The sequence below is a fragment of the Pinus tabuliformis genome, chromosome 1_2 (assembly GCF_031772625.1).
Source record: "Pinus tabuliformis cultivar Carrire ecotype Pingquan chromosome 1_2, CPIR1, whole genome shotgun sequence".
NCBI lineage: Eukaryota > Viridiplantae > Streptophyta > Pinopsida > Pinales > Pinaceae > Pinus > Pinus tabuliformis.
The window spans coordinates 75,859,318-75,882,020 of NC_142298.1; the positions used below are offsets into that span (position 1 = coordinate 75,859,318).

Genomic DNA, 22,703 nt, shown 5'->3' on the forward strand with positions numbered 1-22,703 from the left:
TTTGCCGTAGAAAACTGCAAATAATTTGTTTAAGTAATTTAGCAAATAGGAGAAATATTATCGGTTGTTGCAGTAGGATTCAGGATCACTGAATTTTCACATCATGAGATCAAATAATAATATATGCATGTCGTAGGGCCCTCTAAGAGGCCTAATGAGGTCCATGGGTGCCACAATGAAGAATAGGACCCTCAAAAGCAGTGGACAAGGGGTTGGCCCCTTGTAATAACCTGTGGTGCTCCAAATGACATGTGGGGGCACACAAGTGTCCTCATGGGTCTCCAAACAAATCAAAGATGCATGTAGATCGCCTACAAGGGCTAGGATGATGGTGTAGGTGATGCCACATCATCGTGCAAGTCCTGGATCATCTGCCAAGTGTATGGTGCAAATCTAGGGCCAACTGGGCATGATGGATCAGGTGCATCTTCCTCGTCCAATAAGTGAACCACGAGCAATCTCTGAATGGCTATGGGGATCCATGGAGTGCTATCTGCTGCTATGGAGGCCCATGGCTCTCAACGCACACCCTACATGTGCCAATGTAGCCCTCTAGAGGATTAGGACCCTGTATAGGGAGACCAAACCCAAGATGGAGACCATCTGCAATCTTGCATAAGATCCAATGCGTCCCCTAGCCTTCCAATACAACAAGTCATTAGAGAAATCGAGTAAATGAGCTTACCAATCATGGACCACAGGTGGGGACTTCATAATGGCCCGCCCTTCCATAATGGGCTTCGAAATGTGCCAATGTCTCCTTAACTCCAAATGGGCTTAACCAATGATCCTATTAGGTGGTTTCTACTTCTAAAGGAGATAATATAATGAAGGTACATCCTTCAAAAGGTGGTGGCATGTGACAAATAGGTGAATGAAGTGGGGAATGAGAAGGGGCAACCCTGGGTCACATGCTGGGGTACAAGGGTAGCTGATAAGAGGGGACCCCACACTTGGGTTTATAATGTATAGGAGGGAGCAATCGTAGTACATAAGGTGCCTCGGCCTTGATTTTTCCACTTTTCTTTATATGCATTTTTCCTTTTTATAGTTTTCTTTGATTAACTACTCAAGGCTCAAGGGGTGAGCATGATGTATGAGATATAACAGTGACTGCCCCCTTTTAAGGTGGGGCGGTTCATCGCCCACCTAGGGTTGGGACAATCATGGGTTCCTGTATGATGAAGAAGGTTCATAAAACCTGTAGGAACCAGGGTGATGGCCATGATGATGGGGTAGAGCTCATGTATTGGCTTTTGCCCACATGCTAAATGTATTTGTCCCGACCATCTTTTGCATTTTGTGGTACATTTTCTTGTTGAATGTGGCCATATATGCTTTTATCCTTCTTTTTTAGCTGCATCAACCTATGGGCTTCGTTCCAGGCCATGATGCAAGGTGTGGGCAAGGGGAAGTGGCAAGCTAGCCCTATGTGGACCCAGCTGGGAGAAATGATGAATGGGGTAATAATGAATGGAAAGAGGGTAATATAACCGGACAAGGGGGCAGGACCACGCAACCAAAATCGGGGTTTCCCATGAAATACCATCCCTAGAGCCTGTTGAATTTCCACAATCGTGGGTCTAGGATAGAATCTTATAATCTTTGATGCTACTAAACCAAGAATCTTAACAAGAACTACTTTTCATAGCGGAAAATATAAAGCAGTAAATCACATGTACACAAGTATACACAATGTTTAACAAATATTGTACAATAATATACAACCCAATCTCATACAAGAAGAAAAAGATAGCAATATAGGAGGTTGTAGTGGAGTCATATTCAGTGACATCATAAGACCTTAACAATATCTCAAGGGTGATTCTTCAAGATAATCAAAAGTTAGTGCTAAAGATGAAAAAAGTGGCAAAATTATCGTAAATGAAAACATAGAAATTTCATGCCTCAAGAATCATAGTCAGAACTTGATCACACAAATTAAGAAGTTAAAAGGTGAAAAGGAATTGATGGAAGATAAGTTAAAAAGAACTTATTGAGAAGGAAGCATCGAAGTTTTCAAGTAAACCAATCCAAGTTGAGAAGCAAACAAATACTAATCCATCTAATATCATGACTCAAGGAGATGCCAGCTTAGTTGAAGCAATGTTGAAAAAATTGGCATCGACATAAAATCGATGAGGGTCCGGAAAATGAAAATATCGTAACAATTGAAAAGAAAATCAGTAAACTCGACAAACGTTGGCAAAATACAAAATACCAAAAAAAAAAAAAAAAAAAAAAAAAAAAAAAAAATTTCAATTTTTTTAGCATCTAAAGCATCCACAACATCAAATGAATGCATTGCCAACAATAGCAATAGCATCAACCATAGGCTAGTAGAATGGATTCTTCTGGGCAATGCTAAAAGGAACATCACTCCATAGAAAACACCTACCCACCAGCTTGTTAGCTTCTTCTTTCTCCTTTCTTTTAAGTATTGACCTAATAGAATGCTATGCACCAAGAGTGGTTCTAGGAACAAAAAATGATGAAGTAGATGCAGGGCTGGTGTTAAAATTGGCAACTAGGGCCAAATTCCACCTTGGGACAGCTCATATGATGGAGATGATTATTGCATTGGATTCCTCTTTTCGAGAGGTCCAAGTTTGATATAAAGATCATCTCATTCGGACAAGCAGAAGTGAAATTTTGAATTTATTCTCTCACATGCACAAATTGTTAAGGTCGGCCTCAACTTAATGTAGGCTCAAGAAGCCCAATAGATGTGTCCTTTCACCCTCATCGAATTGTATAAATAGGAGTGACCTCTCACCTCATTTGGACATCACTCATTCATCTATTCTTCTCTCTCCTAATCAGATTGGTTCATATAGCTTGGTGATCATCTCCCTCTCTCACACGTGTGGATGAAAGGAGGAAGATCCCTATTTATACAAAAAAAAAAAAGGACAACTAACACCCTAACTTGTGGCTCAAACTATCTTCACAAGGTAACTAGGCTCTTATTAACTAATTAATCCTAAACACAATAATTATCTAAAGTTTTACTTAATATAGGTGGTCATGTATAAAATATTAAATAACCAGAGAATAAAACTTTATTACAAAATAAATCCTAATCATAGATTTTTTCAAATACAAAGAAAACTGAGTTTAAGCACACAACTTAAATTGATTGATTTTGTATGATGTATAAATTTTTACCAATTAAACAAAGGCCACTCTAGTTTTCCTTCCTCTCTTTCGAGGTTTTGTGTGTCTTTTTTTTTATTTCATAATTTTCCACTTTCAATTATAAGGTTATTACTTTTAAACAGTAAATAATCAGAAATGTTATTCTTTAGTTGTTCAGAAAATTACAATATTCCTATATTTCAATGTGCATTCAATTTTATCTGTCCTATACATTTCTTACCTACTTTATGTAAGAGTCATTTAAACAATTATAAAAGGAAAAAAGATATGCAAATCAGCATAAAACATGAACTTTGCATTAGAGATTTTCAATGATTAGAACAGAAGAATTCAAGTCTAGCCGAAGTCGATATAAAGTGTGCAAAAAGACAACCTTCTGAGGTCCCAAACCATGAGTCTTCTGTCACCACCAGACGAAGCTAATATTGTCTCATTCATAGGACTCCACTCTATTTGAAAGACTTCTTCCCTGAAATCCATAAGAAAAGAAAAGCAATATGAGATTCGCATGCAAAACACACATCAGCTGAAAAGTTGCTTCTTTCAAAGCTGACTCCTGGGATCAATTTCAGAGTCTATTTAAGATCCACCATCAAAAGCACTGTTGGCTAAGAGAAGTCATAATAAAGAAATAGACCAATATGGCACATAAGAACGGATAATACGGCATTATAACTGAAGCGGACAGAATTCAAAGATTTGGGATAGACCAGAAACTAAACAGGAACATGGTGGTCATGCCTAGGAAACGTTTCGCAGGTATTTTCCATAAAGGGAAAAGTTATTCCCGTTCTTTGTGCCGGGTGGACCCCACATTACATTAAATTTGAAGAATATTTCTTAAATATAAATAATGAGAGGGCATGCAACTCTCTGTTTCGCCATCCCAAACAACGATAAAAAAATATTTTCGCGTAAAAAGAAGTCAAAATATTTTCGAGTAAAAATTAAGGCACACAGTTATTTTATCTGCCCAGAATTCCATACAGCGTAAATACGTGACCAAAATTCACTGCAGCAAAAAACAGGTATGCTGACCTCTAAATTTTAACAAAGTATGTCTCCTTTTAATGGCGTTGTCTAACTATTATACGTATGGAGTTTTGGGCTAGAAGGTGGTTAAAAAAAATCTGGTCAAATCTTACTCTCTATTGTTTAAAATGGGTTTTTGACCTATATATATATGGGTGATTCAGAACCCCCCAAAAACCACTAGGCAGTTAGATTTTGGAGAGTTTACCACTCAAACTTCTCATTCCAACAAATCCCTGCCAAATTCTAAACAAATTAAACCAGAGAAATATGCCAGAAAACCCTACAAAACCTTTTAACGCCTTTAACAGATAGACTCTGGCCCACTCTGGCCCTTTCAATAGTCCGTATAATGTACAGCATTAATGAATTAATAGTATATTAAAGTACAGTAATGTATCAATACATAAGTGATGATTATTAATATGATTAACAGATCCATGTTAAAGTATTTCAGTGGCCCTTATATTCAAGTTTATTCCTCTGTCCGAATTTATACTTAAGGAAAAGGCATGGAAGTTCTTATTGTTGCTTGACGTTTGGAAGCATTTTTGTTTACAATTGTCAAACACATTCTTCAGTGGAAGAAACAAAGAATGGTGAGTAGAGAAATATGAAAAATTAATAAAGAAAAACAAAATGTTAGCCTGGTTCAGGCTTTATTGAAGGTGGTAGTCGAAAACTCCATCAATTTTCTGTCTCGAGAATAATTTTCCTGCCTCTCCTTGAATAATTGATGTTACAACAAAGTTAGATGTAGTGTAAAGGTTTTTTTACCATTGACGAAATGTAATGCAATCTGCAGCATATTTGTTCAAATTGCATTTACTGTGATGAAGAATGAGGAATCCCAATCAATCAGCATTGAAGAGGGCTTCCTTCCATTAAGCGACGAGAGAAAAAAAATACAAAAACAACAATTTAACACTTGTCAGTTGTCACACAACATCAGAGAATGTCCAAGAAGAAATAAGTGATGATAGGTGATGAAGAAACTTATGGGCAATTCAAACGCGGCCAAGTGCTCCACTCAATGTTGGATGAAGCATGCCATTCAACATTGGGTAGTGCAAGTCCGTACTGAGATGTTGGAACTACATCTGACGATCACAAGAGCAATATCCAGCTAATCTTTTCAGATGTGGACGTCTTTTGTCTCTCCCTTGGATATGGATAAGGAGAGGATTCAGTGGCTTATAGAAAGAAGCCCGACTTGGGTTTCACTATTTCACTATGTACTCTTCAATGCAGTGTCCATGACCGTTGTAGAGCCTGTTTTATCAACTCACTCCTTGCTGGAAGACACAGATACAGTTCTTATGCTTGAGAATGAAGTCATGATATTTGCAGGTCTTCTCGTGACAATGAGAGGCCCACTTATATATGAGGACTCGGTTATTGATGAGATCAAGAATATTTCCCATGAGCACCCAACTACTTGTCTTCATCTGAGGGCTCTAGCCTCTTATGGTGATGATTCCACGCCTAGACTTTTTCTTCACTCTTATGTCGACTGCAGCTAACATATGTAAAAAAATGCCATTTGATGCAATGAATTTGATTATATGGATTATGCCTTTTGTAGGGTTTGAAACTGTGAAAATTTTATCTATTGCGACCACTAGAGATTATTTTTGTAATTCAAAAATTAATTCTGCAGTTTATTTGTTTACGGAAAATAACGAATAAAATCACAACTGCAATTTTCACCATAAAAATACTGTGGAAAATAAAACACTGGAAACAGAGAAATTCTAACACACACAATGAAATTGACACAATTATTTTTGGACAATTGTTCCCGGAAAATCCCAACTTGGGAAAACCGGTGCAGCAAATGAGGGTTTTATTATCAATATTCAGTTGCAATTCTGAGTACAATCATTTAGATGTTCAACCGGCAATCTAATCTGATAAAAACACTGGCAAAAATATTGTGAGAATTTTCCTCACCCCACAGCTATTTTTCTGCCTCCGAAATAGCTTCCCTAACCTCTGCGCTGAAATGTCTGCGTCAGCCTCTGCGCAATCCCTATGCTGGCTCTATGAAGATTTCGGCCTTCCTTCCTTCGACTCTTCCGGGAACTGAAAACTTCCTCCCAGAATGTTGTTGCTTTCCTCTTCCTCCTGCTACTCACCCTGTGGCTCTATCTTCTCTGTTGAGTTGCTGCTACTGAGAAAATCGAACTGCCTAAGCAACTGAGTATCTACACTGGATGATCTCCACCACCACATCAACTTTCTTTTATAATCCACTGTTGGAGCACCAATGGTCAAGATTAAAACGTAATCAATGGCTATGATCATTTCTTGGTCAATCCAAGTGAGTTTCTAGATACTTTTCGCCTTATCTCAATTAATATTGATTAATTAATCATAATCCCTAAGTTTAGACTTATAAAATATTTAAAAATTGGTTAATAATCTAATTAAAACACTTCTAAGTGGAATTTCCAAAAACGATTTTTGGGTTTTGGAGATCTCATGTATTCTAGCCTTTCTACAAAATTTCGTGGCTGGAACACATCCGATGCTACAAAAACTAACACTCCCTCTTAGCGAGAAATGTGTTCTAGTGTTGTTGCCCCCTATAACAACACCCTGTCTCTGTATCATCTCTTGTCACGTTGCTGATGTCTGGCTGCTGCTACCCATTAGCTATTGTGCAACACTGATATTCGTTGCATCTGTGTTGCTGCTGACCCTGCCATACTATTGCCAACACTGCATCCGCACTGCAAGTCCCTCTCATTTGTTGTTGCTACAACTACAACATTTACAACGTCTAAAATAGCATGTCTCTGCTACTTAAACGAGTTCTCCATCATACCCGTCTGTTCTCTGAAATAGACGAACTTAGCTCTCCCTAGAGCTTTCGTGAGTATATCTGCAGCTTGCTCTTCTGTGGGAACATATTGTAGCTAGACTGCTCCTCGTTGTACGCAATCTCTGATGAATTGACACCGAATATCGATGTGCTTCGACCTCTCATGAAACACTGGATTCTCAGAGAGCTTTATGCAACTTCGATTATCACAATAAACATTGGTCACCTCCATCCTTTGCCTAAACAATCTCGCTAGCAGCTTCCGAAGCCATATAGCTTCGTACGTAGCTGTGTTGACTGCCATATACTTTGCTTTTGCAGAGCTCAGTGCTACTGACTTCTGCTTCCTACTACACCAAGAAACCATCCCTGATCCAACACTGAAGTAGTACCCGGTGGTACTTTTCCTGTCCACTAAACTACTACCCAATCTGCATTTGTGTACCCACAAAATTTGGCATCATCATTTCGAGTATATTTCAACCCATACTCAATTTTGCCACGAATGTACCTCAGAATATGCCTCGTTGCTGCCCAATGTACCCTTTTCGGTTCCACCATGAACTGACTGAGGGTATTGACTGCGAAGCAAATGTCTGGCCTAGTATTGACCAGATACATGAGGGACCCAATGAGTTGTCTATACAAGGTGGGTCAACATCCTTGTCATCTGATGTATCTATCTTCTTCCAATTGGTAATCATGGGTGTAGACATGGGCCTACAATCCTGCATTCTGAACCTCTTCAGAATATTTGTAGCATATCTTCCTTGCCCAAGGAAGATCTCCCCATCCTTTTGCCCAGTGTTGCGGGGGAGTGCCCCCCCCCCTTCGAACCCGCTCCCGAAGTGCGCTCCGGGCGGGAGCGGCTCGGGAGCGGGTCGGGAGCGCGCTCCCCAAATCGCTCCCGGACGGGAGCGATTTTCGGGAGCGCGCTCCCGTAAAAAAATTTGCGCTCCCTGGTCTGTGAGGGAGCGCTTCAGGGAGCGATCGCTCCCGGAGCGCTTTTTAATACCCGGGAGCGATCGGGGAGCGATCGCTCCCTGATCGCTCCCGGGCATTAAAAAACGCTCCGGGAGCGAATTTTAAAAAACCGGGAGCGGTTCGGCGGAAAAAAATTCCGCTGGACCCGAAAAAACAAAAAAATTTAACTAATTTTTTTTGGTTTATAAGCCCAATGGGCCAAAAAAAAATCATTTCAATGAGATTGAGCTTGAACTTGAGAGCTGAGGAAGAGCAAAGGAGCAAGGAGCAAGAGCTGAGGAGCAAGGAGCAAGGAGCCAGAGCTGAGGAGCGAGGAGCAAGTGCCAAGGAGCGAGGAGCAAGCTTGCAGAGGTAAGTAACTTAATCATTTAGTTAGTTTAGTTGGTTAGGTAGTTAGTTTGGTTAGTTTAATTTACCTGTTTGAGTTTAAAGATCATTAATTTAAATTAAATTAATAAATTAAATGAATTAATCCCAATAAACTAAATTAATTTGCAGATTCAAGAGTCAAACCCTACAAACATCAAACACGATGGACCTGGGGATTTTTATTGGCATTTTCCTCTTCCTAGTCCCTTTTCTGGTTATTATGGTGGTGGAGAGTAGGAAACGGAGGGGGCCTGAAACTGAAGAGGTGGATGAAGAAGCCGGAGGAAGTCAAATAGGTGAAAACCCCAGTGAGGAGGATGTGGAGGAGGGTGAACATGAGGGTCAAAAAACTAAACAAGACCAAACTCCATTGTGGAAATATGTTCAGAGGGCTGAAACAGGGAGAGGGGGTGGAACCACTAAATTTCATTGCCCCCATTGCAACACTGATTACACAGGCTCATACACCCGTGCTAGAAGACACCTTTGCGGGAAAAGGGCATGGGATGGAGAGAAACAAATAGGAATCAAAACTTGCAACGCGGTGTCAACAGCAGATAGAGCCAAATACATAAAGGAAGAGGAGGACGCCCAATACAGAGCAAAAAGATCAAGGGGTTTCTTTGAAAGCTCACAAAGAACTCCTTCAGCATCCTCCCAAGGCAGTGGATATGGACATGGAGGCTCAGGGTCATCATCTTTACGCCGTAGAACCATATCAGATTTCCTTGATGAGGGGTGTAGGAATGATGTGGATTCAAAAATTTACAGGTTCCTCTATGCAAATGGGATACCATTCAATGTTCTACGCTCACCTTATTGGCACGAAATGGTTTCTGCGATAAATGATGCCCCTAAAGGATACAAGAGCCCTGGGTATGACAAGGCAAGAACTGTTGGCCTTGATCATGAAAAAGCAAAAATATCACATTCTTTGAATAAAATGACAAGTTCTTGGACTGACAATGGGGTGTCCATTGTATCTGATGGATGGACAAATGTAAAAGGCAAGCCATTGATAAGTGTTTTTGCTGTGTCCCGAAGTGGTCCCATTTTTCTAGCTGCACATGATTACTCAGACAAGTTCAAGACCGCTATCAACATTGCAGAAGCATTGCTTGAAACAATTGAGCATATTGGCCCATACAATGTCATCCAAGTCATCACTGATAATGCTCCTAATTGTAAGGCAGCGGGAGCAATTATTGAGGATAGATACCCGAACATATTTTGGTCTGGATGTTTGGTTCACACATTGAACCTTCTATTGCATGATATTGTCAAAAACAAAAATGAACAATACCAATGGATTGGTGATTTGTACAAGAAAGGAAAAAAAATGATAAAATTTATTACAAATCATAGCAATACCCATGGCCTTTTCCGCAGTCACTCGAGATTGGAGTTGCTGAAGATTGCGAGGACTAGATTTGGTAGCTATTACCTCACCTTCAGGCGCCTTTTGAAGGTAAGAGAGGGTTTAGCTAGCATGGTATCAAGTCCAAATTGGCAGGTGTTAAAGGAAAGGGCTACAAATGTAGCTGACATTGCAGGTTTTGAAACGGTGGAGGAGGCCGCTCTTGATGGGCAGTTTTGGACAACTGTGAGACAGGTATTGGATTTCACCAAGCCAATTTATAACATGATTCAGTTTGCAGATACAGACAAACCAGTGATTGGCGAGGTGTATGAGCAAATGGATACCATGTTGGGGGAAATAAAAGACATTGTTAATAACAGAGATCCCGACTTGTACAATCTGATTCACGATTGTGTGTGTGAACGGTGGAAAAGGCTTAACCTTCCACTACATTGCTTGGCGTATATCCTTACGCCAAAATACTACTCAGATTCTTGGTTGGGCAAACCTGCAGCAGGGGGTGGTGTTAGGACCAAACCCCATTTAGATCGAGAGGTAACTAAAGGATATCTGGATGCATTAGAAAAGTTGGTGCCTGACAGGGAGGAATGTGCAGCTGTGCACTTTGAAATAGGCAGATACTTCACTGGCAGTGGTTTGTATGGTAACTTCCATGCAATGGACGACAAAGATAAATTTGATTCTCTCACATGGTGGGAAACATATGGCGGCGACGGACTTTTGCGAAAATTGGCATTGAAAGTTCTTGCACAGGTTGTAAATTCTTCTTCTGCAGAGAGGTGTTGGAGCACCTACAGTTATATACATAATGTGAAAAGAAACAGGCTCAACGAAAACCGAGCAGAAAGCTTGGTTTATGTGCACTACAATTTGAGGTTGTTGAGCCATTACTGTGATCGGGCTAATGAAGATCCCACATATAAAATTTGGGACAATCACCCTGAGGACGACAATTTGGAGGATGGCATTGTACATATGGAAGAACTAGAAGATGAGCTTGTACGGGATGAAGCTAAAGCAGCTGCAGCAGCCATGCCACCTCCACCATCCAGTAGCAGTTCTCGGGGCCCGAGTCTTGTTCCATTGCTGTCGCCACCTCCATCGACACCCTCGCGTGGAGGCTCTAGTTCTGGTCGTCGGTCTGGGCGGGAGACTCCTAGAAGACCACCACGACCTACTTATACTCCTGGAGACTCTCGTGGCAAGGGCCACTTGTAGATTTATAGTTTACTTGTCTTTTTTAGTTTCTATTAGACTTGTCACTTTAGTTTTCATAACTGTTCAGTGTTGAGTTTTAAGTCCTTGACTCTTGACTCTTGACTCTTTCATATCATTATGACATTATGATATTTTTTGTAAACATTATATCACTGTGACAATGAAAATTTGAAGTTTGAAGTTGGGCCTTGGCAATTATAACTCATTGGTAATGATTGTGAATTATGAATATGATGCTTTGTGAAAGACTAAAGTTGTTTCATTTCATCTCATTATTCATGTTTCATTTTATAAATTTTTAACATTTCATATCATGTTAACAGTTAGAAGTTAGGACTTAGAAATATCTTCGATATTACTTCTTGTAATGGTTAAACTTGGCTTACAAGTACAACTTGTTACTTTGGTGATCAATGATGATAAATGTTATTGAATTGAATGTTATTTTAATTTATTATTTTACTAAGGTTGATGACGATTATAATTTCTAGATGATTGATGTGATATGGTTCAATGATCAATTTATGTTTTTTTATGTTTTTTATGTCTATTTCATCATTCTACATGTTTTTGTTGACATATATGTATCAAAAATTAAAAAATATAAAAAATATATATATTTTTAAAAAATCGCTCCGGGATTCGCTCCCAAACCGGGAGCTTGGTCGCTCCCGCTCCCGCTCCCCGCTTCCGCTCCCGCTCCCAAGTAACACTGCTTCTGCCACACCTCAAATCCTAAGAAATAGTGCATCAACCCCAAATCCTTCATGTCAAATTCTGTTGCCAGGTTTCTCTTACAGTCATTTATGAGCCCTGATGATCCTGTCAAGAATAGATCATCCACATACAAAACTAGAATGAGAGGCTCATCCTCCACCATCAAATAGTAAAGGTTGGGATCTGGGTCACTCTTGACGAACCCCATCTGCTACAAGTAGGTGTCAATTCTACTATACCATGCCCTAGGAGCCTGCTTGAGCCCATATAGAGCCTTCTTCAATTTCCACACATGCATGCACCTCTCCTAAGTCTCAAAGCCCTCTGGTTGTTCTATGTACACTTCCTGCTCAAGAAGGTCGCCTTGACATCCATCTAGTCAATCTGCCATCCCATCTAAGATGCTAGAGATATAACTGACCGGATCAAAGTGTATCTGGCGACTGAGGCGAAGGTTTCCTCATAATCTATCCCTTCCTTTTGTGCATACTCCTTTGCCACGAACCTAGCCTTGTACTTTTCCACATTGTCGTCTACCGCATACTTGATCTTATAGATCCACCTCGAACCTACAATTGATCTGTCTTCTGGCCTGGGCACTACCTCCCAAACATCATTCGTCATGATAGAGCTATACTCTTCTACCATGGCATCTATCCACACCTAATGCTATGCGACCTCCTGAAAATTGGAAGGTTCTGCAACCTGAGCTACCAATGCTTGGTACCTGTCAGGTTGTCTGCGTTGTCCCTTGCTTGTCCCTCTGCATCTCTTAATGTCTGATGAACTTCTCTGCTGACTCGACCAGTAGTCGTGGGAGGTTCTACCAGCTCCTCCTCATCCTATCTCTGTTGCTCTATTTGTTGAGAACTCCCCGTATTTCCTGCACCTGAGGAAACACTGGTACTGGTCACAATACTTGATCCTTGTGACTGTCCTCTTGCTTGTCCCACTGGCTGTCCCTGTTGCTGGACTAAAGGAAATTTTGCTAACTGATTCTAATCACCCGCAAGCATCTCACGAGACCTCCTAAAAGCTCGGTCCTCCATGAACTTCACGTCTCGCCTTACTACTATCTTCCTATTGCTAGGAATCTAGATTTTGGATGCCTTTGAGGATTTGTTATACCCAACAAAGAACCCCTTCTCTACAATCTGGTCCAGTTTGGTCCTTTTATCGTATGGCACATGACAATAAGCAATGTTGCCAAAACTTTTGAGGTGGTTGACTTCTGGCTTCCTCCTTGTGAAGACACCTTCCGGCGTTTTCTTCCCCAATGCTCTATGAGGAGTCCTATTCTGAATACACAGTGTCGTGTTACATGCTTCTGCTCAGTGTTGCAGGAAATGTCCCCCACCCCCCTCTGCCCGGATCTAAACCCCGATCTGTGATCCGTACAGATGCGTGGGGTAAGCGCCATTCGAAACGCGCTTCGGAAAAATTGAAACGTGTTTCGGACTGATAAACACGCTTCCTGGAAATTCCGGAAGCGTATGCCTGAAACGCGTTTCGGTTTTTTCGAAGCGCGTTTCGTACGATGCTTCGGCCGTATGAAGCGCCGCGCTTTGGAGGATGAAGCGTACAGATCGCATACGATTCAGTACACGCTTCCTCCATTTCCGCCACGCGGCAAAAAAAAACGTTGTTTTAAAAAAACAAAAATCATTTTTTTGTATTTTGACTTGTTGGGGGTGGATCCACCTTGGGTTAGGGTGAGGAATGAAGGGATTTAAGCCCCCATTCATCTCTCATTTTCTCACTTTGAGTTTATGAGAGTTGGGGAAGAGAAAAGAGGAGAAGAGAAGAGAAGAGAGGAGAAGAGAGGAGAGCTTGGAGGAGTGAAGGAGGAGGTGCTTGGAGTAAGAGCTTGGAGGACTTCATCTACAAGAGTTAAAGAGGTAAGTGCAAACACCAAACTCCCTTATTTTTTGACATTTTTTTTTGTATTTTTCTCCTCCCTCTCCTACTTTTTCCCATTGTTTCTACTTGCTCATTTAATTGCAGGTTGTCCACCACCTATATCCATATTCCAAGATGGTGTTCTTTTGGCTTCTATGTATCATTCCACTTTTGGTTTTAATGATAGCAAGGGGGAGTAGGAATCAATGTTTTACAACTCGGACTCGGACTCGGACTCGGCCGAGGATCGACTCCGACTCGGACTCCGACTCGGTAATGACTCGGCCGGCTCGATTTCAATGACTCGGTCGTTGTAAAAAATACATTAAATATTTATTTTTTTTATAAAAAAACATAATTTTAAATATTTTAAACATAATTTTAAAGATTTTCATTCAAGTTTCTAAACACACAACATTATAATATACATGGAAGACAACATATGATCAAAGTAGGCTCATGAACCAATCCATTATTTCAAAATGGTACGGTGGTACCCAATGGCAATAGTAAATACATAGTCAACTGTAGTCTGTCATACATGATCAAAGACTCAAGAGTCAAAACAAAATACAAATAACCAAGGAGGCTAGTAGCTACTGCCAGAGGAGCCAAGATCATCTCGACCAATCTCTGGATCATCATCATCAGAGTCAGACAAGGGGCCCCATCAATGACCAGTACTGGCTACTGCTAGAGTTGCCAACATCATCTAGCTCAGTGTTACTTGGGAGCAGGAGCGGAAGTGGGGAGCGAGAGCGAAAACGGGAGCAGAAGCGACATTTTCAGAAGCTCCAGGTTTGAGAGCGAATCCCAGAGGAGTTCAACAACCAATGTCACTAACATCAAGGTACACAGAGGGATTGGTGCTCTTGATTAAATACGAGTTCCATACCCTAATACATGACAAAATTCAATGGAAACATTGCAATCCTCCAATCCTAAAACCCTGAAAAAATGATAAGTCTGCTTGATTTTGAATGAAATCTAAAATTCTACTTTCTCCATATGAAATCCAATGAGGCTGGAACCACTCTTAAACATCCTGAGTCATTTCATGGTAATGTTAAAAATTTAAGTAAAAGGATGAAAATGAAGATTAAGGAGAATGTCACTTTTACTTTAAGAATTTAACATTACCATGAAATTTGAACATCATATCAATACTAGGAGAGGGGAATGGACCCCAAATAGCACTTAACCAATTTAGAAAACACCTTGGAGTCCCCAACAATCAGCCAAATGTTAAAAAGTTAAAAAAAAAAAAGAAAAATCGTTGTTTCTTTGGGTGACTGGCTGAATTTAATGACTCGGCCGAGTAGATGTGCAAAACGGCCGGGTTGACCGAGTCAGTCATGACTCGGCCTCCCGGACTGGTTTTTCTACCGGGTCACTCCTCAAGGCTTCAACTCGGTTCGACTCGGCCGTTTCGGTTTCGAAACGGCCGGTTTGTAAAACAATGGTAGGAATAGAAGGGAAGAAGCACAAGAAGGCAGTGGTCCCAATATGAGTGACCCAATGTATGATGAGGAAGGGTTTGAAGAGGAAGGGGATGACTTTGAACCTAAAGGGGAAACTGAAACACTAGAGGGGAACGCTGCATTAACACCCTTGTGGAACTATGTGATCAAACTTGAAGGGGGAAAGGGTGGTGGAAGCTACAAATTTTTGTGCCCTCATGGTTGTCATGTAGGAAAACCATTTAGTGGTTCATATACCTGTGTGAGGAGGCATCTTTGTGGGGTGGTGGACAGTGATGATAAAAAGGGTGTTGTAGGGATACAAATTTGCCCAAACATTTCATCTAAACAAAGAAGAAAATACATCCAAATAGAGGAGGTTGCACAACAAAAAAGCAAGAACAAAAAACTCATTCTAAATCAAGTACAACCTCTAGATTTCGTAGCTCATCTCCTCATGGTGCTTCTGGAGCTCTGGAGGTAAAAGAACAATAGGGGATTCCCTTAATGTCGCTGGGAGGGATGATGTGGATGGAAAGATAGTCCAATTTCTTTGTGCTTGCTGTGTACCATTCAATGTGCTTCGCTCTCCCTATTGGCATGAAATGGTAAAGGCCATCAATGAAGCCCCAAAAGAATACAAGTCCCCCAACTATGAGAAATCTAGAACAGTGTTATTAGAAAGAGAAAAAGCAAAGGTTCAAAGAGCTTTGACACGTTTTACAAATGAGTGGGTAGATTGTGGGGTATCCATTGTATCAGATGGGTGGACAAATATTAGAAACCAACATTTGATAAATGTTCTTGGTGTTTATGTTAGTGGTGCAGTGTTTATTACATGTCATGACTCCTCCATCAGTGCATCTTCCCAAAACATTGCAGATATCCTATTGCAATCAATTAAAGATGTTGGTCCGAATAATGTGGTTCAAGTGATCACAGATAATGCAACAAATTGTAAGGCAGCAGGAAAAATTATTGAGCATACTCATCCACACATATTTTGGTCTGGGTGTCTGGTTCACACATTGAACCTTTTGATGCATGATATTGTGAAGCATAAAAAATGTGGGTGGATTAATAAGCTTTATAGGAGAGGGAAGCAACTCATTACATTCATCATAGGGCATACAAGGGTAAACTACTTCTATGGAACTTACTCCAAGTTGCAGTTGCTTAAACTTGCAAAAACAAGATTTGCCAGTTATTACCTCACCTTTAGGCGGCTAGTGAAGGTGAGACAAGCTTTAACTAATATGGTGTGTGCTGAAACATGGGATGAAATTAACATTGATAGAGATGGTGCTAATGCAGCCAAGGACACTATTCTTGACATGTACTTTTGGTCACAGGTTAAATATGTTTTGTAATTCACCAAACCAATTTATTACATGATCAAGTTTGGAGATTCAGATCAACCAATAACTAGGGAGGTGTATGAGCAAATGGATAGCATGTTGGGGCAGATTAAAGACATTGTTGAGCCTAGAGATATCACCTTGTACAATTATATTCATGCAGAGGTGGAAAACCGATGGGAAATGCTAAATGTTCCATTGCATGCATTAGCATATGTTTTGACACCTAAATACTATCATCCATCATGGCTTTCAACACCAGCACCTAGGGGGGGAAGCAAGAGAAAACCACACCAAGATCAAGAGGTTCACAAAAAATATATGATTGCATTGAGTAAATTAGTCCCTAATGAGGAGGAGGCTGCCATGGTACGGAGATAGTTGAGCAACTATACACTTAACAATGGTCCATTTGGGAGCATGCATGCAATTGGAGATCGAGAGACTTTTTCTTCTCTTGAGTGGTGGAACATGCATGGAGGGGCTACTCCACTTCTACAGACTTTGGCATTGTGGGTGTTATCACAGGTGGTAAACAATTCTTCTGCAGAGAGGTGTTGGAGCTCTTATTCTTTCATCCACAGTGTTAAAAGGAACAGGTTGAGTTTAGACCGGGCAAAGAACTTGGTTTATGTTCATTACAACTTGCGATTGTTGTCCCATTACCGTGATGATGCAAAGACTAATAAAGACCTTAAGATTTGGGACAAGAATCCAAAGGAGCCCAATTTGGAGGATGGAGTGTTCCGATTGGAGCAATTAGAGGATGCTCTTATCCAGGTATGTCCATTGTGGTATGAATTTTCCTTATAAAGCATTTCTCTAATTCATGTTTTTAATTTTTTTTGTTAACTAGTGTTTTCTTTTTGTATGAATTTTTTGAGTGATTCCAGGATGATGATAATCATGTTGAGATGCCACCCCCATCTGATCCCTTGGTTCTTAGGTTCCATGGTTCAACACCAACAGCAAGGGGTTCGTCTTCATCAGTTTCAATGCCACAACTTCCACAAGCAGCATCTTCTTCATTACCACCACGTGGAGGCCCGCCGCCATGTTCTCTTCGTGGTGGAAGGAGAAGAGATTAGTAGATATATTCACAATTTACTACTTTTGTCATAGATTAATCATTAGACATGTAGGCTTGTGAATTTGAACCTTTTTTGTCTTGGCAGTGACCAAGTGACATATTTTGTAAACATTATTATTTGAATTTTGGACATGACAAATGTTGACAGTTGCTCACTTGCTAGATAAATCATAATATGCTCTATGTTTTATGTTTTATAATATGCTTAAATGTTTTATGTTTTATAATATGCTTGAAAATTTGATGTATGTTTGTAATTGCTAGAATATAGATGGTTGATGTTCAAATAATTAATCATTGATGTACATACTAGTAACTACAATGGAATCATGGATGCCATATCTACCTTGATTTATGCAAAAATATGCATGTTTTCATGTCTTCTACAACTAAATTGGTATTTGGGATGTTTGTTTTGAGTATAAATGCAAAAAAATATAATTAAAAAAAATAAAATATATATATATATAGCAGACACTTCGCTTCCTAGATTTGTGAAAAATGACGCTTTCGCGTCCCCGCTTCGGAAAAACATCCTCGTTTCGTCGTTGCTTCATGCAACATTGCTTTTGCCCACAGAAATCTAGGTAGATCCTGGTCATATAACATAGCCTTTACAGCTCCAACAATGGTTTTGTTCTTTCGCTCTACTACACCATTCTCTTGTGGATTATATAGAGTTGTCCATTCTCTCTTGATGCCTTCGCACAGAAATCTGTTAAGTCTTTATCAATGTATTCTCCACCATTATCTGAGCGAAACACCTTGATCTTCTTCCCTGTTGCATTCTCCACGAGAGCTTTAAACTCTCTGAAACAATCGCAGACCTCATCCTTAGTCTTCAAGAAGTAGACCCAGGTTTTCCTGGAATGATCATCAATAAAGGTGACGAAATATTGATCCGGATTTAAACAGGAACGCAACAAATTACAGAGATAACCATAAACACAGATATGTAGAGGAATTAATACTTCATTTCATTAATGTAAAACATTGAAATACGCTTACAAACAGTAATGGAAATAAACCAGCTAGGGCGATGGTAGCTTATCTCTGAGAAGACATATGGCGGCTACATGCCTCTGAACTGTGTTACAATGAGGCTCGAAGGCCTATTTATTGTTGAGAAACAATGAAAAACCCTTACCATTCCAAAACCTAACCCTAAAAGATGAAACGCCAAATTGTGGGCCCCATTTGGATAAATTGGTACATCAATTTCCCGGGGTCGTAACTTTGGCATATGATCTCCGTTTGACGCGTACAATAGCTCGTTAAAAAGATCTATCCGAGCACTACAACTTTGGAAAAAGAAACATCGGTCCATGAACCCATGTTGCCCCTAGATTTCCCAAAAAACATCGTTTAGAGCCTCAAAACGGCTCCAGAAGTTCAAGACCCAAAAAACTGCTAAAAATAATAAACTGCGCTACAATTTAGGAAACTGAAAAACTGAAAGAGATAGTTGTGGGGGTCCAAATGGGATAGGTGGGTGGCCACCAACATCCACCTGGATCATTCCTCCCCCCTTAGGAAGCAATGGTCCCCATTGCGTTGAGTTCCTCCATCTGCTGAACTTGTTCTGCAATGTCTGATGTGTTCAGTAATGGTGGGAAGCATGGTCGAGGGCGTTCCACATTGAACACTCAGTGCAAGCGAAGGAATGGAGGACTGCTGTGCTTCAAAGCATTGTTTCTCACGGCCTTGGTAATGCTGTAAGAACCATGTCAGAGTGGTCTGAGCTTCTGATGGGTTCTAGTAAGGCGTTCTTTCTGTCGATGCAACCAGACTTTGTTGCCCACCTGAAACTTGTGTGGTACCCCTGTGGGTGAGGAGAAGTTGTTCCTGTGTTCTTTCATGACCGTATCCCTCTGCTGCTGCTGCTGCGTGGAGGAACCCTTTGCGGGGGTCATGGATGTGGTGACGATCTTCCCCTTACTTTGGGAGTGAACCAGACAGAAAATGAATTTCCTAGTCTGGGAGATGAGCTTGCTGCCTTTCTTAGTAGTGATCAAAGAGGTGGCGGTAGGTGGGGCTAGCTCCAGTATCCTGTATAATGAATTACACAAGGAAATAATGACAGCACGAGGCCTTGACTCATACACAGCATGTTTCCTCCACAAGTATGGTTGGCCTAATAGTACATCACAAACATCCAGAGGTGTAACATCACACAATACTTCGTCTGTGAAGGGCTTGAGGTTGTAGGGAAGGCGGCACTACTGGCGAACTTTGAGATCTTGTCCTTCATGAAGCTACCTGATACTGTACGGCTGCGGGTGTGGTGTAGTTGGTAGACCCAACCGCTTCACGACCTCTAATGAAATGAGGTTCTTTTGGCTGCCATTGTCGACAATGAATTGCAATGGCGAACCCTTCACCCACATCTGTGAATGGAAAAGGCGCTCTCCCTCCTCTGGATCTTCGGGCTCATTCTTATGGATCTTGGTAGTGGCAACAGTGACGTTGGGCTCCGCATCAATGATCTGCTTCCCTTTGCCATTCCCCTTGTCGGGTTCTGCCTCAGGGTCGAAACATGCATCTGATTCTGAAGCCTTCAACTCGGCCACCAGCGACTGCTTAGTTCGACACTCACTTGTGTTAGGAGTGGGACTCTTGTGGAACTCACACCACTTTCTTGTGTCCTTCGACTTCGTGGTGTTGTTCTTTTCTTGCAGCTTCGACGGGTTGTCTTGGGTCACCCCGCCTTGGCTTTGTCCTTTGGTCTTTGGATTTGCAGATCTAAAGTCTCGCTTCTTCTGTTTGAACTTCTGCTCAATTTTGACAACGTATCAATATGCTGTGCCGAGCGAGGAGATGTTCAGGAACTCCATCTCTTCCTGGATGTATCTGTGTAGGCAACCACGGTATTTGAGTACCAGATGCAGCTCAGAGTCCTTGATACCCAATTGTGTGCGAAGGGTATAAAAAATGTTTGTGAACTCCGGCACATCTTGGTCCCGTCCCTGCCACAGTGTGGTCCATTTGATATATTTGTCCTCATAGCTTTTGACAGGGTAGTACTGCTCCTTGACGGCATCCCGGAATGAATTCCAAGTGGGTGTGGTTGAAAATAGTGAGCCTGTACTTTCATCCTTCTGTTCGCAGTAGGTTTCCCACCAGTCCTTGACGTGGGGCGCTGCTTTGAGAAGAGCGAAAACAATCTTTTCTCGACTTGAAAATTCATGAACAAAAACATACCCATCTAACAGATTTAACCATTTATCTACGGCATCTGCGTCTATTTGACCCTCGAAGATGGGGATTTCAAAATTAACTTGTACCTTAAACAGTGTGGCTTTTCTAGAGTCGTTGTTGGAGGCCGATGCATCGCCTCTGGGTAGCCACTGAAGAATCTAGGCAAAGTTGTCCATCATCGCGTTCCGTTGTCGCTCGAGGGCTTCTTCGAGCAAGATTTTGATAGGATCTCCTGCCCTCTCGTCTTTATTTTCATCCACCATGGGAGGCAGTCGGGATTTGCGAGGCTAGTCTTGCAAAGGTTCGACCAGTTCAAGCCCTAACTCCTTATATCCCGACCTCATTGGGGACATGCAAAGAAAAACAGAGAAAACGCAGACCGCTCTGATACCACTGATCCAGATTTAAACAGGAACGCAACAAATTACAGAGAACTATAAACACAGATATGCAGCGGAAATAATACTTCATTTCATTAATGTAAAATACTAAAATATGCTTACAAACAGTGATGGAAATAAACCAACTAGGGCGATGGTAGCTTATCTCTGAGAAGAGATGTGGCGGCTACATGCCTCTAAACTGTGTTACAATGAGGCTCGAAGGCCTATTTATTGTTGAGAAACAATGAAAAACCCTTACCATTCCAAAACCTAACCTTAGAAGATGAAACGCCAAATTGTGGGCCCCGTTTGGGTAAATTGATACATCAATTTCCTGGGGTCGTAACATTGGCATATGATCTCCATTTGACACGTACAATAGCTCGTTAGAAAGATCTATCCGAGCACTACACCCAGATTTCCGAAAAAACGACGTTTAGGGCCTCAAAATGGCTCTGGAAGTTCAAGACCCGAAACATTGCTAAAAATAGTAAATTGTGCTACAATTTAGGAAATTGAAAAACTAAAAGAGATAGTTGTGGGGGTCCAAATGGGATAGGTGGGTGGCCACCAACATCCACCTGGATCAAATATTCAACACTGCTGAGAGCTCTAGTGGACATCGAGCCACAAATATCTGAATGTATAATACCTAACACGCCATCAGCTCTGCTGTCACTCCTTGGAAATGTTGCCTTAGCATACTTCCCAAGTACGCACCCTCTGCACACATCATCGTGTTTGGTTCCGAGTTCGGGAACCCCTGTTATGGTTTCTTTGAGCATCCTGAGTCCTCCATGATGTACAGTCCCATTCTCCTGTGCCATAAAGCATTCAGCTCCTTCCCACTGCTACTATTACTGCCTATCAATTCCATTGGAGAATCGATTTGTAACTGGTACAACCTGTTACTTCAAACTCCAATTTGTCTCACTTTTTTCCAGCTCGGGTGTTTGACATACACTTTCTTCCCTATGAAGTGAACATCATACCCCTTATCTTGTAACTGAGATACTAAAATCAGGTTCATACACAATCCTGGCACATGTAATACATCTGAAGCATTGGTGCTTTCTCCTGACTCCCCCTGAAAATCTATGGTACCTATCCCTATTGGAGTACATTTCGTTATGTTTCCCATAGTAATCTAGAAATCCATCTGCTCCTCTTTGTAGTTAGAGAAATATTCTCTAACCCCTATCATGTGAGTTAAAGCTCCACTATCTGTATACCAAACTCCCTATGAAGTTGATCCTGCTAAGCAAGCGAATTCGTCTTCCAATCTGGAAGACAAATCTGAAGTCTCCTGAATGTTACTTCTATCCATGGCTATACTGGAACAATTTTAGTGTGCTATTTTTCTTTCATTTTTTCCTTTTTTTTCTCCTGATGCGAATTCTACTTTGCAACCTGCAGCAAAAACTTTTTATGTCCAACCAAGATTCTGCTCAGTGAAAAATCTAAGCTGCAACTACTCCCTCTCACTGTTGGAATCACTAATCTGGGTAATTTGATTTTCCTGCCTCACTTCAACTAAAAAATCGAACTACTGCCCTAGTAACTCAAACTGCCTATTATGGGCTCGGTGCAGTCTCTTCTGGGAATTTCAAACTGCTGCTCCCTTTGAA

At 41.0% G+C, this 22,703-nt stretch overlaps 1 protein-coding gene across 1 annotated transcript in view; it reads right to left on the bottom strand.

The window, feature by feature from the left end:
- LOC149204490 (histone-binding protein MSI1-like) overlaps nt 1–22,703 on the bottom strand; it is a 161,572-nt gene that overhangs the window by 19,075 nt on the left and 119,794 nt on the right. The window contains exon 3 of the mRNA XM_089394729.1: nt 3,533–3,628. Coding sequence (XP_089250855.1) covers nt 3,533–3,628 — 96 coding nt within the window. The remainder of the gene's footprint in view (nt 1–3,532; nt 3,629–22,703) is intronic.